The sequence below is a fragment of the Polyodon spathula genome, chromosome 27 (assembly GCF_017654505.1).
Source record: "Polyodon spathula isolate WHYD16114869_AA chromosome 27, ASM1765450v1, whole genome shotgun sequence".
In the NCBI taxonomy this organism is placed as follows: domain Eukaryota; kingdom Metazoa; phylum Chordata; class Actinopteri; order Acipenseriformes; family Polyodontidae; genus Polyodon; species Polyodon spathula.
In genome coordinates this window covers 4,890,397-4,905,602 of record NC_054560.1, presented here as the reverse complement: position 1 = coordinate 4,905,602, position 15,206 = coordinate 4,890,397, and the positions used below count along the sequence as shown (strand labels likewise).

General features: G+C 44.1%; 2 protein-coding genes across 2 annotated transcripts; one reads left to right on the top strand and one right to left on the bottom strand.

Annotated features, from left to right (window-relative positions):
• Positions 1–21: 21 nt before the first annotated feature.
• Positions 22–9,241, bottom strand: LOC121301339 (protein ABHD8-like). The gene is made up of 5 exons (XM_041230647.1): positions 8,832–9,241; positions 4,733–5,483; positions 4,333–4,503; positions 3,734–3,950; positions 22–3,172 (listed from the first exon to the last, which is right to left on the bottom strand). Exons 2-5 carry the CDS (start codon positions 5,473–5,475, stop codon positions 3,002–3,004), a joined length of 1,302 nt encoding a protein of 433 aa, XP_041086581.1. The 5' UTR covers positions 5,476–5,483; positions 8,832–9,241; the 3' UTR covers positions 22–3,001.
• An 883-nt stretch (positions 9,242–10,124) lies between these two features.
• LOC121301624 (39S ribosomal protein L34, mitochondrial-like) lies at positions 10,125–11,264 on the top strand. Its single transcript, XM_041231176.1, has 2 exons — positions 10,125–10,287; positions 10,807–11,264. The coding sequence occupies exons 1-2, from the start codon at positions 10,226–10,228 to the stop codon at positions 11,138–11,140; spliced, it is 396 nt and encodes a 131-aa protein (XP_041087110.1). The 5' UTR covers positions 10,125–10,225; the 3' UTR covers positions 11,141–11,264.
• The last annotated feature ends 3,942 nt before the right edge of the window (positions 11,265–15,206 follow it).

Sequence of the window (15,206 nt, the reverse complement as noted above, 5' to 3'; positions counted from 1 at the left end):
TCTTAAAATTCTAGGAAAAATCTTTTGCCCATAGCTGTATTTACATCGAAAACTACAAAGTGGTGTGTAATTCAACATGTTGATATAACATTACTTCAGCCGGTTTCATTCGACTTTATGAAGCAAAATTGGTTAATTCTACAGGGTGATGCAAAACCTTTGGCCAGAGCAGTAGGCATTCTTGCAAGGATCCCTTCTCTAGTACGATCTGGGCACTAGCGGTGTAGCAGCCGTGTACAATGTTAGAGTCAGCATTCTAAAACGGGATCTGTATTTTACTGAGCTGCTTTGGTTTTGTCTGATTTGTTACGTGTTCTTACAAAGTTTTATTTTTTCTCAAAATAATTTTCATATAAAAAAAAAAAAAATAGAAAAATGTGCTTTAATTTGAAGCAGATCATGTTTTGCATTCTTCTGCCTTTACTGTTGTTACTCTGAGCTTTTGCATGAAGGTGGAGGGTTTGGTCCTCCCAAGCATACTGACATTGAGGAAAGCTTGTCCTGTGACACAATTCATAACCGAGATTTCAGATTTCCCGTTCTGGAAAGAGGTGGAGAGTTTTGTGATGAAGCAGCACGTGGCACGGTGACCCAAATCAATCGTGTTTCAGTGTAAAAGGAAGCAGGATCGTGCAGCGCTTTAAGCAGGCATACAAAAACATGCTTACCAAAAAAAGACTGCCAGCACACAGGGCGAGAATATATATTTTACTTTACTGCTGGAAATGGCACTAATCCACATTGCACAACAGTCAGCTCATCTTGTTGTTTATTCATTATTATTACTTAGAATAAGTATTATTAGTTCTGAGTAATTGCTACAGACATTTACATGTTTCCACCACACAGGGGCACCACAGTGGATTATTGACATTTTGCACAAATAAAGCAGAAACCAAGGTGCATGTTACAGGGATAAACCACCAGGGATTAAACTAATCCTAGTTTAATCCAGGTAGGTGCAATCAACCCTAAATGTCTCAATGTGAGGTTGTATCATTTTAATGGAAAAAGTACTAAATACCGCTTCGAATTTACTGTGGTAAACCATGCACTATGTGACTCCTGATTTCTCCTTCACTATAATTGCAATTTCTCATTATGAGACACACAGTAAAACGTTAGCAAGGGAGCACTAGGTAAAGTAGGGCTCCTGAACCAACACTATAGAAACACATTACAAGTACATACAGAATTTTTTTTTTTTATAGCAGACCAAGAAGGAGAGGTTGTTCCTAAAGTGACCAGTTCTGTTTTTAGGATGTTGAAATTTGGGGGAACTTCCCACATTTGTTGGATCAATGATGGATCCTTCATCCGTTATTGCTTTGCAGCTGGAAACAGCAGAAAATAAATAAAAAAGCATGCACTGGTCTCAACCCTTGTTCTGTCCAATATTACAAGGTGTACAGTGTTAGCTATGCATATTGTATCTTGTTACTGTGAAGATATTGTTCAGCAAGTCTTACAGATTTTATCTTGGCGTGAAGGTGTCAGGCTTGCTTCGTATTCACCAGTAATGAAACATTTTTGGTTGAAAATAAATATTAAATGTAAGGTGATTCATGCACACCACTGTACACTGAACTACCAACCACATTCACTGCCAGTCTGCCACAGACAAGTACTGTCACATGAGTAATATACCCATTCAGGGCTTCCAAAGCAATGCTCGTCCCTCTGTCTATCAGTATTGCACGAGAGGGGAGCTGTAGAGGCATTGCATATCTGCAGGTAAAAGCAAAGCTATATACAATACACCGACACTGCTCAGCACAGCGGCCCTTCCACTATATAGGCTGACCGTTTTTTCTCATTTATGTTTTACTTTTTTTTTTTTTTAATATAAAACAAGGAATTTGAATCACAAACCCGGCACAAACAACACCGATGCGGATTTTAATAAATAATTTGGAGCCGACAGTCGCAGTCTCGTTCTGGTTTTTCGGAATAGCACTCATAAAAACGGAAGGGATCAAACTTCCTGTGTCCTCCTGTCATGCCAAGGCTTGCCGACCTATCGTGGCTTATCTATTAATTTTTTACTATTTATGGATCAGATCAAGAGGATTGTGGCTGGATTACCCTGTGCTGGGTAATTGTCAGACACTTGAATTCCACAAGGATTATTGCTGAGGACCTGTTTGGGTTTCCTCAGCATTCCTGAGACCTCTTTCGGACAGGCAGAGCCTCTCTCCTTGGAATCCAGTGTCTGCCAAGCGCATTAATTAGCTGGCCTTGGTTTGCTGTACAGTATAATACAGCTAGCACACACACTTATAAATCCATTATATTCCATTGAGATGACTGCTGTGATGTTTGTTTGCTCATGTCCATATCAGGGTAATTCCCGAGTGGGATGAAGGGGGTGAACAAGCTACCCCTTTCCCCAAACCTGTAAGCTGGATCAGTGTAACAGATCTAAGGTTCCCTATATACTATTTACTGAGAGTGTCAGCCTTTTAAGCAGTTCACATTTTATTATTACAATAGCACTGCACATCATCCAATTAGAAAACTCCCTACCACAACTCCAGTCTAGCCATCACCTCCTTCCCCACCTCCCACAACAGCTGCTCAGAACCTACCCAGACACAACAGATAGCAATTCATCCAAAGCCACAGCAGGATGTTACTGGGTAAAGCGTCTTCCTGAAATAAACAGGGTTATACAATTGTATTAGCAAATTAGGGGCGTGGTCAGAATGCTCAAAACCCTCCAGAGTGTTGTGACTGTTCCGGACTCCCGTGTTCTTATTATAAATGATTACAGAGAATAAATAAACCACCTTTTTCTTTTACTTTTCATTTAGCTGCCTTCGATTCTCTTCCTTCCCTGCTTCTCTCTCGCAGAGAGTCCGAGACGCTGGGCCCGGCTCCACCCGGGAGCTCACAGCCCCATCGGCGCTAAAAACAGCTCTCAGCCCGTGGACAGGCACGTCCGCAGCCAGCTGGCGATCAAGCCCTTGGTTTGGTTGGAGTTGGAAAGGTCCTGGTTGTTCTACTTGTTGTCCTGCGAGGGCGGGGAGTCCTGGGCGGCAGGGACCTCACTGGGCAGGTCAGGCTCCCACAAGAAGAACTCATGCAGGAGGGTGTTCACTGTCTCAGGGCACTCCATCATCACCATGTGGCTGCCCTCGTCAATCACCTTCAGGAAGGCTATCAACAGGATCTGCAAGAGGACGATAATCATCATCATCATCGTCATCATCATCATCATCATAAAACAGCAACCTACTCATTTTTTACTTCTGTTAAGCTGAAGGAACACAAAGTCACTTGGTGGCTTGGAACTTGGTTCCAGGAAACTGCAGGGCACACCAGAGAGAGTTGGGGTTTGATACAGCAAATTTGCCTCGAACCAGGTTTCAAGCCACTGTTCATGAAAAAGTGGCTTTTTGTTCCATCAGTTTAAGACTATTTTAGCTGTATTGTCATGGCCAAGTTGAAAGTGGTTTTACAGACCAAGATTAGCCCCAATCTTGGACTACCTATATTACCGAAAGTCCAAGTTTAGTGCTAATCAGTCTCTGATGTGTGTGTGTGTGTGTGTGCAACTCTTCTGCAGCTCTGGTTATAACTGGTACCTGCTTCTTCTTAACTGTTCCACATGAGAACCTAAGAATTCTGAATGATAACAAGAACCTTTTTTAATGTTACACAAGTAGAAATTTCCACTACACTAAAGTCTAAAAACAGTCCCTGATTTAGTGCCAGGAGGGTTTCCCTGTACCTCTGCCATGCGCTGGTCCTCCTCAATGGGCACAAACTTGTCATGCATGCCATGCACGAGCAGGATGGGCACGGTCAGTTCTGCATGGTACACCTCGTCCCCCTCTGGCCAGTACTGACCGCTCATCATGGCCCGCAGCACGAAGGACGACACGTTGAAGGCGTTGCCCTCCTTCAGCAGCTGCTTCTCTTTGGCACCTTGACGAGCGAACCCCGCCCTGACCAGACAGAGAGAGAGAGATGGCCTTAAGAATTAGCATTTTTTTTATTTTAAATCCTGATACACCGTTACCTGAACTGACATTAACTTTTTCTACGCCTAGAAACAGGTTGGGGTTGAGAAAGTAAAGGAAGTTTCTGAACAAAAGGATGACGTAAATAACCGTCCAGTTCCTAGCAACTGATTCATCTCAAAGCTTTGTCAAGTCCTACCCTCTCTGCCCTAAGTCTGCCTCTCCTGAGTTACCCAACTGTGTCTTCTGGTCCTGCTGTTGGTTAGGGTTATCTTTGCCCCCTCCTCTCCCAGGGGCACCGTGTCCTTGGGAAGGGTTTTGCACTCAGTGATGTTACATGCAGTTCATGGTTTGTGCAGACTCTTACTTGAGGAAGCTCCAGGCCAGGCAGGGGGTGAGGCAGTGCAGCACACAGGTGGGGAGGTTGAAGATGGAGCAGAGGCTGGGCTCCAGCGCCGTCGGACCCCCGCCATTTACCATCACCACCTTGTGGACCTGATCCGGGTACTCGTGGGCAAGGAAGGTACAGAACGACACCCTGCCACGGAGAGAGAGAAGTAACACTAGATGGAGCTGCCTAGGTACAGTATACTATTATGAAATGACTCAAGTCGGTAATTGCTATTTCCTTCCAGAGTTAAAGGTTTAACTAGCATGCCTGTAGCGATCAATGGCTTTTATGCACTGAAGAACAGTTTTGCATATGACAAGTATTGACTCATATTGGTGCCTTAATCGAGGATATACTACAGAGTCCACACACTAACCCATAGGAGTGTCCGATGAGGATGTTGCGTTTCCGGGCGTATCGCTTGAAGATGGCCCGCATGTCCTCGGCCAGGGCGTAGAAGGTGTAGGCGGCCGCGATCAGGGGGGCGGTGCTGGCTCCGTGCCCGGCCAGGTCGGGAGCGATGACCCTGTAGCCCAGCCGGGAGAAGAAGTCCAGCTGGCTCCCCCAGATGTCCATCGAGCCGCCCACGCCATGGATGAAGAAGAGGGCCACGTCCGAGTGGGTGCCCTTGCAGCTGGAGATCTTCCTGTCGCAGTCGATCACCACGGTGCGCTTGGGCCTGCGTTTGCGCCGCCGCTCCCCGGCGGGTGGAGGCTGGGCTTCGGCGCCGTGCGAGGGTTTGGGTTCGGTGGCGGAGCTGTTGTAATCGGACAGCTCCACCTCCACCGTGCTGCTGGGCTCTGTGTTGCCGTTCTGGCAGTGCAGGATCTCCGAGCGCACCACGTCCCCCAGGTTCTCGATGACCAGCTGTCCGTTGCGGTAGACCGTGATCTTCCGCTTGCAGTGCACGACCCCCTGGCCGGGCCTCTGCTCCTCCTCCCCCGAGATCTCACAGCACCCGTGGTCCGGGATGATGTGTCGGACCCGTAGCACCCGGCCCGGCTTCACCTCCACGAACTCAAACCCGTCCCCCGGCTCTGAGTTCTCAAGAGGTGCCACCGTGTTGGCAGACTTCCCCGTCAAACAGCACAGGATCCCCTCTGTGATGCTGGTCAGCATGGCTCTACCTGCCAGAGCAAGAACAGTGAAATGTGTGTTCAAGAAGACGCCTTGTTAAAACAGTAAAGTCTTCAAGAGTATTTCAGAGGCCTTCAGTGGCTCGGACGAATTTCTATAACTTCATGCATTTGAAATCTAATCTTCCTACAGCTTTAACAAAAAAAACCCTATTCGGTGCGCCATTGGAAACTGCAGGTCTTCAGATCAATTATAAAAACAGATTACTCCTTCAAATAAGACTGTGACATGTTCAAAACAGCTGGGCTTTTTATTTGTCTTCCTACCTAGATGTTAAACCCAGAGTAACATTCACAGCGATATAGGATTACAAAGTTGAATGGAAAACCCTGGAGGGGTCCTTCAATCCCATTGCTCTTAGAATAGCACTGTCTCATGTCACAAGCTTTAAATACAGAAGCAGAATGACAAGTGGAAACTATCGATTTAATTAGACCTTCGTTCATGTGCAGTGAAAACAAACAGAAATAGATTAACACGGAACTGGTCTTAAAAAAATAAATGAATGACCTACAATTTGTCGCTTTTAGAATAAATAAAATCATGGACAATGCAGGAGAGTAAAGGAAAATAAATGGATAAATAGACCGACGCCTGAAGGTTTAAACAGAAAGGACAGCAGACTGTTACATCTCTTAGTAAATTACATCACAAGCACATTCGTAGATTTAAACAGATATAAGGGAGTGTAGTTACCATGGCTTCAAAAGCCTACAACTGCCTCCACTGTTTTTTTTCAAACACTTTCCCTTGACAAAGGGATATGTTAAACATACACGGTCCTGTTTGACTTTTTAAGCAGCAGTAAATGTAATGGGTGAAGGCTGCAAGCAGGTCCTTGCTGTTTTCAGCTTCTAACATTACCCTAACTGATCCAGCTGCTGTTTGTTTTGGATGTTGGTGCTGCTGTGATGTTGTTATGATTGGCTGGTGAATATGTGATTCCTGTCTCCTGGGAACGTCAAACACAATGCTCCACCGAGCACGGCTAGCACAGCAAGCAAACATTAAAGAAAAAAGAAAGAAGACATTTCTAGAGCCCTGTGTCACTTTCAGACCCACGCCATGCTGTTTCCAACACTCGGCAACCTTTAGTTGTATTTGTTATTAAAAACCCTGCAGCTAAATTATTAATATTAGGCAGGCAGTTCTCTGTCCTGGATTGGAGTCTCTACTTGTCTCACACACTAGGCAGGGTCAAGCCTGGTCAGGTCTCAATAGTCCCACTCATACTGCAGTGTATGGAGTGATGCTGGTGGCTCAGTCTCTCTCGCAGAAATTTTAGAAACTTAGTAAACCAAGGGCTTTTTTGTAAAAGACTATATTTAACAAAACTGCATGACAGAAGATTTGGAACTGTGTAACTAAAGCCCCTTGATGTCTGTATCACATGACGTTCTCCAGCGCGCACCCACAACCCTGCTGTTTCTGCAGCTCATTCAGGGTTTGTGTTTGAAAACGCGTGGGTGTTGTGGAGCCTGTAAAAAGCCTCCTTGAGATTGCCGTGGGCGATTGACTGAAGGTTATTTTTATCAATACGCAGTTACTGTCAGGATCACAGGGGACCTCACTCTGAGACAGCTCCTGAATGCAGGGATTGAGCAGAAAAGGCATAGAATAGTACCAGAGAGTGAGCCAGGCAATACAGCAGCAAACTTGCGTGCTTTTAATTCAATATTTAAAAAAAAAATTACAAAGACGCAGGTGCAAGCAAAGACATAATACTGAGAGAGGACAAATCGCTGTCTTGCACATTTCAAAAACTATGCAAAACGGAACAAACCAGGAGGCTCGCGTCTAGCCCTTGCTTAAATAATATCATTAGATTCATGCTTCACAGTCCAGGTGCCTCTTTGCAACACCTCACCCATCCACAGGATCTGCAGAACCTGCTGTATAAACGCAGAGGGATATAGATGACGCTGTCAATCTTTCAGACAGAACAGCCCGGATTCTGACTGGGAATAAGAGGCGTGTGTTTTACACTCTGCGCTAAACCCAATTTAAAGAGAAACATTCTGCACTGTTTAATTTGATAAAGGATGATAGTACAGCAGATCATAATGAGGACAAGCCTGCAAAACAAAGAAATAAAGGCAGCACCTTTAAATGTGTTCTTCCATATTCTGGTAACATAAAGAACTTCAATGAATTAATAAAAATAATAATAATAAAAATAATAATAATAAAAATAAAATGTATTGTATTTTTGAGACCCTGTCACTTGTTAGTGTTAGACTCCCTGCGAGGTCAACCTTGCCCGGTCAGTGAACAAGCAATTCGTCGCGTCACGGTCAAGGGTCGAGTTACCGACAAGCTTGGATAAAGAACATATCTCATGCGGTTAACATCTTGCCAGCTCAAATCAAGTGTTTTGCGGCATCCGTGGAAAAGTAAAATACTGTAAAGATCGCACGCGTGTCCGTTTTTAACCCATTCAGAGCCATTTGAGGACAGCCTTTAACTATATTATTATAACGTTCTTTAATTACTTTACTAAGCTACTCATTAAGAGATATATGTACTGTACTGTCAGTCTGTTGGGGTGGGAAAACAGAGACTCGTTGGTTTGCTGATGAAGAATTGGGTCACAGATTCACCAGTCGTTTTCAGATTCCCGAGCCTGCTGATTTACAGCATGCATACATTATTATTATTATTATTATTATTATTATTATTATTATTATTATTATTATTATTATTAATTAACAATGTACTGTACAGACCCTTTAATGTATGTGTTCTTGTTTGTTTGTTTTGTTTTTCCAAATCGTTGCCTATTGATATCTAATATCTGCAAGTTTAAAAACAAATAAAATACAAACCCCCCCTGTCGATTCTACAGTGTATTTAACGACGTTCCTGCGTGATTGTAATAAGCCAGGCTGCAACAGTGCGTTTGAATAGCATTTAATACTGTATAACACACAGGCAGCAAATTGTAGAATAGTGCATACTTCAAAAGCCTGCTGCGTGCAATCTATGGAGATGCGATAGGTATTTCTGTACCTATTCATACACACTGGCATTGCAGCATTTAAATAAAAAAGAGAACACACACACACACACACACACACACACACACACACGCACACACCGAGTTATGCATCCGCGGGGAGAGTGGCAACAATTTTTTTTTTTTTTTTTTTAAATCTCTCTGCAGACCGACTGACCTAATTCTCTATCGCATCCTTAGATTGCCATAGGGGTATGCTTGTCTTGTCTATAGCCATTTTGTGTCCAGTGCATTAAAACATTAAATACAAATTCATATATAATATATATAATAATATAATTATATATATAATATATATATATATGATATTATATATAAATGCCTCATTTACTGTATGAGCAAATCAGGCTATTATGATATTTTGAGAAATGTTGCACGTCTGTTTTTCCAGGTTCTTGCAAACAACACCAGTATACGGCATTAGCGTATGACGATCAATAACCTTTCGCAGCCAATCCAATTATGTGGTTAGTTGGAATCTGCCGCTATATCCTTGCTGGCTTCCTCTGGCGTATGCATTACATTTTACAATCTGAAGTGAGCGGCGGTGTGGGCATCGCACTGCCGACTAGCAGCGAGACTGTGCGCAGTGCTGTTGTAGGTGCCATGCTGGGGCAGATGTGCGCGTCCAGATGCCCGTTCTAAACCCCTGTCACTATAGCACCGAATCTCCGCACCTGCCCCTTCGCCCTTGCGTTCGGTAACCATAGAGCTCTGCATCCCCGCCCGTCCCCTCGGATTGACAGGGGCTCTCGCCAATTGTTGGAATACTGCTGCCGCCGTCGAGCCAATGAGGTGCCCCCGCTGCTGCCAAGGGAGGCGGGGCTGCTGTCTCCATAGGAATTCTGAAAGAGGCAGCGGTTAACACAGCTGTCAAATACATATCGTTTTAATAAACCACAATCTAATAACCCTATTATTATTATTATTATTATTATTATTATTATTATTATTATATACGTATTTAAAAAGTGAGTATTAAAGTGGAACTTGTTTAGTGTTTTAACTCTGTTCGGGGGGACAAACTTGGACAGTAATTTAGTCGATAAAGACAGTTCCCCGTCAGTTCTCCCTAATTTTAGCCAACGCATTCACGCTGTTTCTCGCTCTCCTCCCTCTCATCCTTTTCTGGTGTTCCTGTTGCTAAGTAACCGTTTCGAGGTGGAAGGTCTGTGTGTTTAATTTATTCGTGCTGCAGCTCAGCGCCTGGAATATTCTATCAATTTCCAACACCGCTGACAACAAAAATCACAAGACAAATACATCTTAAAAAGGAGATTACATAAATCTATCTATCTATCTATCTATCTATCTATCTATCTAGAGAGAGAGAGAGAGAGAGAGAGAGAGAGAGAGAGAGAGAGAGAGAGAGAGAGAGAGATCAAATACAAATAGCGAGAGAAAAAAAATAAAAAATCACTAATGGCATGCAACTATCACTAATGGCATGCAATCTTGGAACATGGAGCAATGTTGCTGTGGGGTTTATTGATGCATTCAAACAATCCGCAGTGAGAATGACGAGCGTCTTTTTAAAATGTCAGAGTGCTGCAATAACTACAATCCCCAGAATCCACCAGGCGTCTATAAACTGGAAGACTATTGGCGGGTCTCTCTCGACCAATAGCCGCGCTCCGTATCGTTGTTGTGCTCGTGTTGTGGTTGCGGCGTGACATTGCGGAGTTTCATGAAGTAAATATTGTGTGCGAGTTTATAATGCGTTTCTTTTTCAGGCAAACGCAGTTATTGCTGAGAGCGGTTAAGAGTAACCCGGGCAGGTGAGCTATGTGTGTTTTATAATGATGACAGAGCTGTTCTGTGTTTTTAGTTACCGGGTTCAGTACTAAGTCTGTTCTCAGTCAAGTCGTCAGCAGGGTACTTAGATGCGAATAGAGGATCGGTTATTTGATACCATGCTATGTATTAATATCGACTAATTCAGTGTTTTACCAACTGTTATGATTGTTCATAAAGCATTTCATTTTTCTAGTCACTGAAATGTTAAAATACAGATCACAGGGATCATCTGAACCCTGCGTTCTACATCCAGCCTGTAGCATTTCTGAATACTAGTAATTACCACTGACTTTGTTAACACACCGGTTTGTTTACATTCCCAAAGGGTTAGCTATAGTTAAGAAATATACATCTAACAGGCACGCCCCCACACCCTTGAAATCTAATCCAGACAGACACAAATCTAGCTGTCTGCCATGTATAAATATATATATATATATATATATATATATATATATATATATATATATATATTTATATAGTTTTTTGTTTTTTTTCAGGGTTCTCCTGCAGCAGCATTTTGCTCCCGCTCCCTGCCTGCCCAGACCAGCATGCAGCTGGATCCTCACTCGGGCAGCAGCAGAGCGCCCGGCTGTGCCGTGCGGCAGGCTTATGGGGCACCGTGAGGGGGGAGGGGTGCTCCAGCAGCTGGGCGGGACAGCGCTGCCCTGGAGCCATCAGCAGGTCCGCACCCGCAAGAGGGGCACGGAGTACCAGCCGAGCAACATTAAACGCAAGCGCACCCACGGCTGGATCAGGAGGATCAGCACGCAGGGGGGCATCGAGGTGATTCTGCGCAGGATGCTCAAGGGCAGGAAGTCACTCACACACTGAGCTCTGGACTCTGCAAGGTTCAGATCCCGCTGTCCTGGATCGTCCCTGTTCAGATTCCTACTGTTACGCCATGTACTGTAAAGACCTCTTTTGTAAAGAATAATAAACCAGTGTGCATTTCTTCTCCCAGTGTCCCAATGTGCATTCTGCTTCTGCTTGAGAGCGAAGCGACGGTTTTGCTTACTTTGCTGGATTAGTTCCTCCATGCATTTCTAGTGGTGTCATCATTTTCTTTGCACACTTTTATTGCTCGTAAAAGCTACCAAGTTCGGAAAATAAGCAGTTCCAGGTTTTCACTGCGAACACTTTTGAATTCGTGAGAATGACAGGAGTTGTGTGTTTACCAGCAAGGCGACGCAGGCACTGAAGAGACGCACGCACGGTTGAGACTGCAAGAACTGCATCACCCTTCTCCAGCTCGGACCCTTCAGTGCAATAAATCTCAAGATAGCATAGTCCTGTAAGGCCATGACTTCATCACTAGGCACAGAACTGAAGCGTGTGTGTCGAAGCATTCTCTAAAGAGGGGTAGACTTGCGACGCATTCATTCTCGGCATCAAAAAACTTACCAGGTACTTGCCCTGCTTGTGTCTGTTATTTGTGCTTGCTGAGTGGAATTGGCTAAAGGGGCTGATCCATATTACAAAGCCAAGTTATATTCCTTTTCCCTAGTCGATTCTTCTATATCCATCTGTGTTTCTGGCTGGCATTATGAGCCTGATGCTAGACCCATCAGTGTTTCTCTGTGCGGACGGGGAGGCGAGCCAAGCTACTGCCAAGCGGGGCATTGCCAGGAGCTGGAGTTGAATTTCATTCAGCGATTTGAGAATATCCAGGGAAATCTGAAAACCGGCTTGTCCTCTTAGCGTGAAACTCAAACCTTTACTAATTAGAAGGACTGCAGCCGGATCATGTTTCCCATTGGAAGTGCTGCCCAGTTAATGCAGTAGCATTTGCAGTTCCATCCAGGGATGGAAATAAGACTCCCATTGCATAGCGGTTTGATTCCATTCCTGGTTTCGCTATGCATTAAATTCAGACACACCTGAGCTTGTTGCCTATACACTGTGGCTAATCAAGCTCCTAGGAAAACCTGGAATAGGGGAAAGTGCTATGCAATAGGAGTCTTATTCCCATCTCCCATGCTCCCCACCTGTCCCATCCCTTTTTTACAGTTTGAACCAATCTAGGTTGTTATGTGGGCAGTATTACACTAAAACTAGTATAACTAAATAAATTAAAGCACAAACACATTTCCTATTCTCAATTACAAATATTTGTAAACCCCCAGTAAAGAAATTTGATAAGCTAATGGGCCAAGATAGCTGTGTTGGCAAGATGATACTGTGTGTGCAATGCTGGAGTAAACATCTTTGATAACAGCAGGCACTGATGTGGCTTATGGTTTGAAAGGAGGTTGTCTGACTCCGGCTATGATATCGAGAGGTGAGTGAGCAGTGGGCAGGGTGCCTGTTTTTCAGGGCCATTGCTCCCTGCTCAGAATGCATTTGAATTCTGTTTCGTTTTGCCCTGAAAGGCCGGTCACACTCGACAATCAGCCCGCTGCAGTTAACTGCAAACTGGCTTGGCTGAAGAGATTCCTCCTCTTTGGCAATCCTCAGCCATTCTATCCACAGTTTGTTCCGAGATGAGCCCAGTTCAGTTTGATAAATGTCTAGATCTCCAAGTCCCTTTTGAATACACTTCAGTGCAAATGAACTCACTTCCCCTGGCTGGATCACTTAAACATTTCAATGAAACAAACGCTGATTCCTACTTGCAATTCATATGCTTTTAAACTAACAAAACTGCCCATGTGTGGATGGGTCCTGCCAGGCAGGTTTGCTCTTTCCCAGAGCAATTTGACAGTTTAAACGCTGCCTTCTACTTTGTGTGACCCCTGTTACCTAAGGAGACCTTTCAATAACTGATAGGCTCTGTATGCAAATATTTGGCTAACAATATGCACCAAGGACATTTCATTGCAATGAAATCACGACTATCCTTTTAAAAATTAACAATAAAACTATATCAAAGGACTGATGCTGAGGGTGACAGTTAGCAGTTTCTGCAAATCACAATTGCAGGTTTCTTTCCGATAGCTTTTAAAGGTGTGGTATTTGTTTAAAGTCACTATTAGAAAAGACTGGTGTAATTCAAACCGAATCCTTGCCTGTGCCATTAAAAAGCTCAAGAGCTATCTCTTCTATAATTTCATAACCAAGTCTACCCTTGAAATGCGATTGTAATGGTGCATGCCTTTCAGTGGGAGATGTGTGTGCTGCCTGCAGGCTGCCCTGCACTGCAGTAAATGAGACCCTCTCTCAGTAATCAGGTCAGTGCACTGCACTGCACTGCTCGAACGCACAGGGACAGCTTCTGATAGGTATCCCTGATAGAACAGAAGCTTGATAAATAGTGCTGAGCTGCACCGCTCTGCAGCTTTACCTTCAGTATGCATTTCAGTGCTCAGCTCCACCACAGCTTACAAAAAGCTGGCTTGTTGAAACGCAACCCTGTGTTTATTATGATCAGTCATTTAGCAGACACTTCATCATCTGCTGATGATTAGCCCCTTTCTTTAACTACTGGACCACCAAGCCCACTACCCTTCTGCTTTGTAGAAGTTGACCTTGACTGTTTTCTCCTTCAGTAAGGTTTCTTACTGGTCCTTTCAACACTGGTATATCACCACATCCTGTGTACTGGTCTGTCTAAAAAACCCAAACCAGACAACCCTGCCTCCTTACAGTAACCTGGAACAGCGAACTGCATCAGTATTCTGTGCTGGCTCCCTACTGCAGGGCTGTGCCTGCCAGCTCTGAAATGCTCTCAAAGATTCACGTTTGATCTGCGCTGTCCAAGGACGGAGTAACGTTTCATCAAGTGAAGAGAACAATAACAAAACAGCCTTCATTTTACATGACAGTTTGGGGGGAGGATTAATGTTCTGAGATTGGAGGAGGCTGCAGACTGCCAGCCGCGGGATCTGATACAATTGTGATACGGAAAGGTGAAGAGATAGCGACTATCGCTGATACTGTGTGTCGGTCCAGTAGGGTGTCGGGCCATTGATTTGACCCAACCCTTTAAACTGTATTGTATTAGAAAGTGTGTATTCCAGCGTTACAAAGAGGCACTGCTGGATCACAATGCCTGCTGGTTATGGTACATGTTTGTAGCTTACATTTAAAAGGATGTTTCAATGACTGTGTGATTTAGTCACAGTCCAAGATATCAAATTGTCACTTTTGTCGAGAAACGTCAGTAAGTCCGTGCAGTCTTGGATAGGAAGCACCTGCCAACCAAGCACCTACAACTCTACCAGCCCCCTGTCAAAGCCAGTCTAGCCTACTGTCTTGCCCATTGTGACTGAAACTGATTTGTCACTGGCAGATTCGACTTTTATACATGTATTATACATTGAAGTATTTTTTATATAATAATAATAATAATAATAATAATAATATATATTATTTTTATATAGCGCCTTTCATAGTGGACCACCGTCACAAAGCGCTTTGCAGAGGTAGGCTGTGAACTGTATGGATTTGATCAATTTCTGAATAACCTTGTGGTTTCCAATTATTGTCCGGGAACCCAAACACCAAACAAAAACCCAACACAATGTCTCTTTGTGTGTGTAGAGTCTGGCGCTCAGGGTATGCATAGCACTGTGATAGATACATAAAAATAAAAAAAACCTCTCCCAGCTCCACTGGAGTGCATCTGGAGGATAATGGAGCTGTTTCTACTGCCGCCCGACTGTCTGGAGGGACTGAGGGCTTTAAATATTCATTATCTCACAGACAGCCAGCTCTTAGAACAAGCACTCTGCAATCCAGAGAGACTCAGTGCATGCTGTTTAAATACAGGAGCATCTACAGTACAGTACAGCGGCCCCAGCCTTGAGAGACAGTCGGAGCAGTCTGTGCGCGCCTTGCTTTCGAGGGGAGTTACTGTTGTTTAAAATCTGCTTGGAGAGAAACTCCAGAGAAATTCTGGAAGAATGCAATGCTGCTGGTACAGCGCAAGCGCACAGTTTGGTGTGTGTGTGTGTGTGTG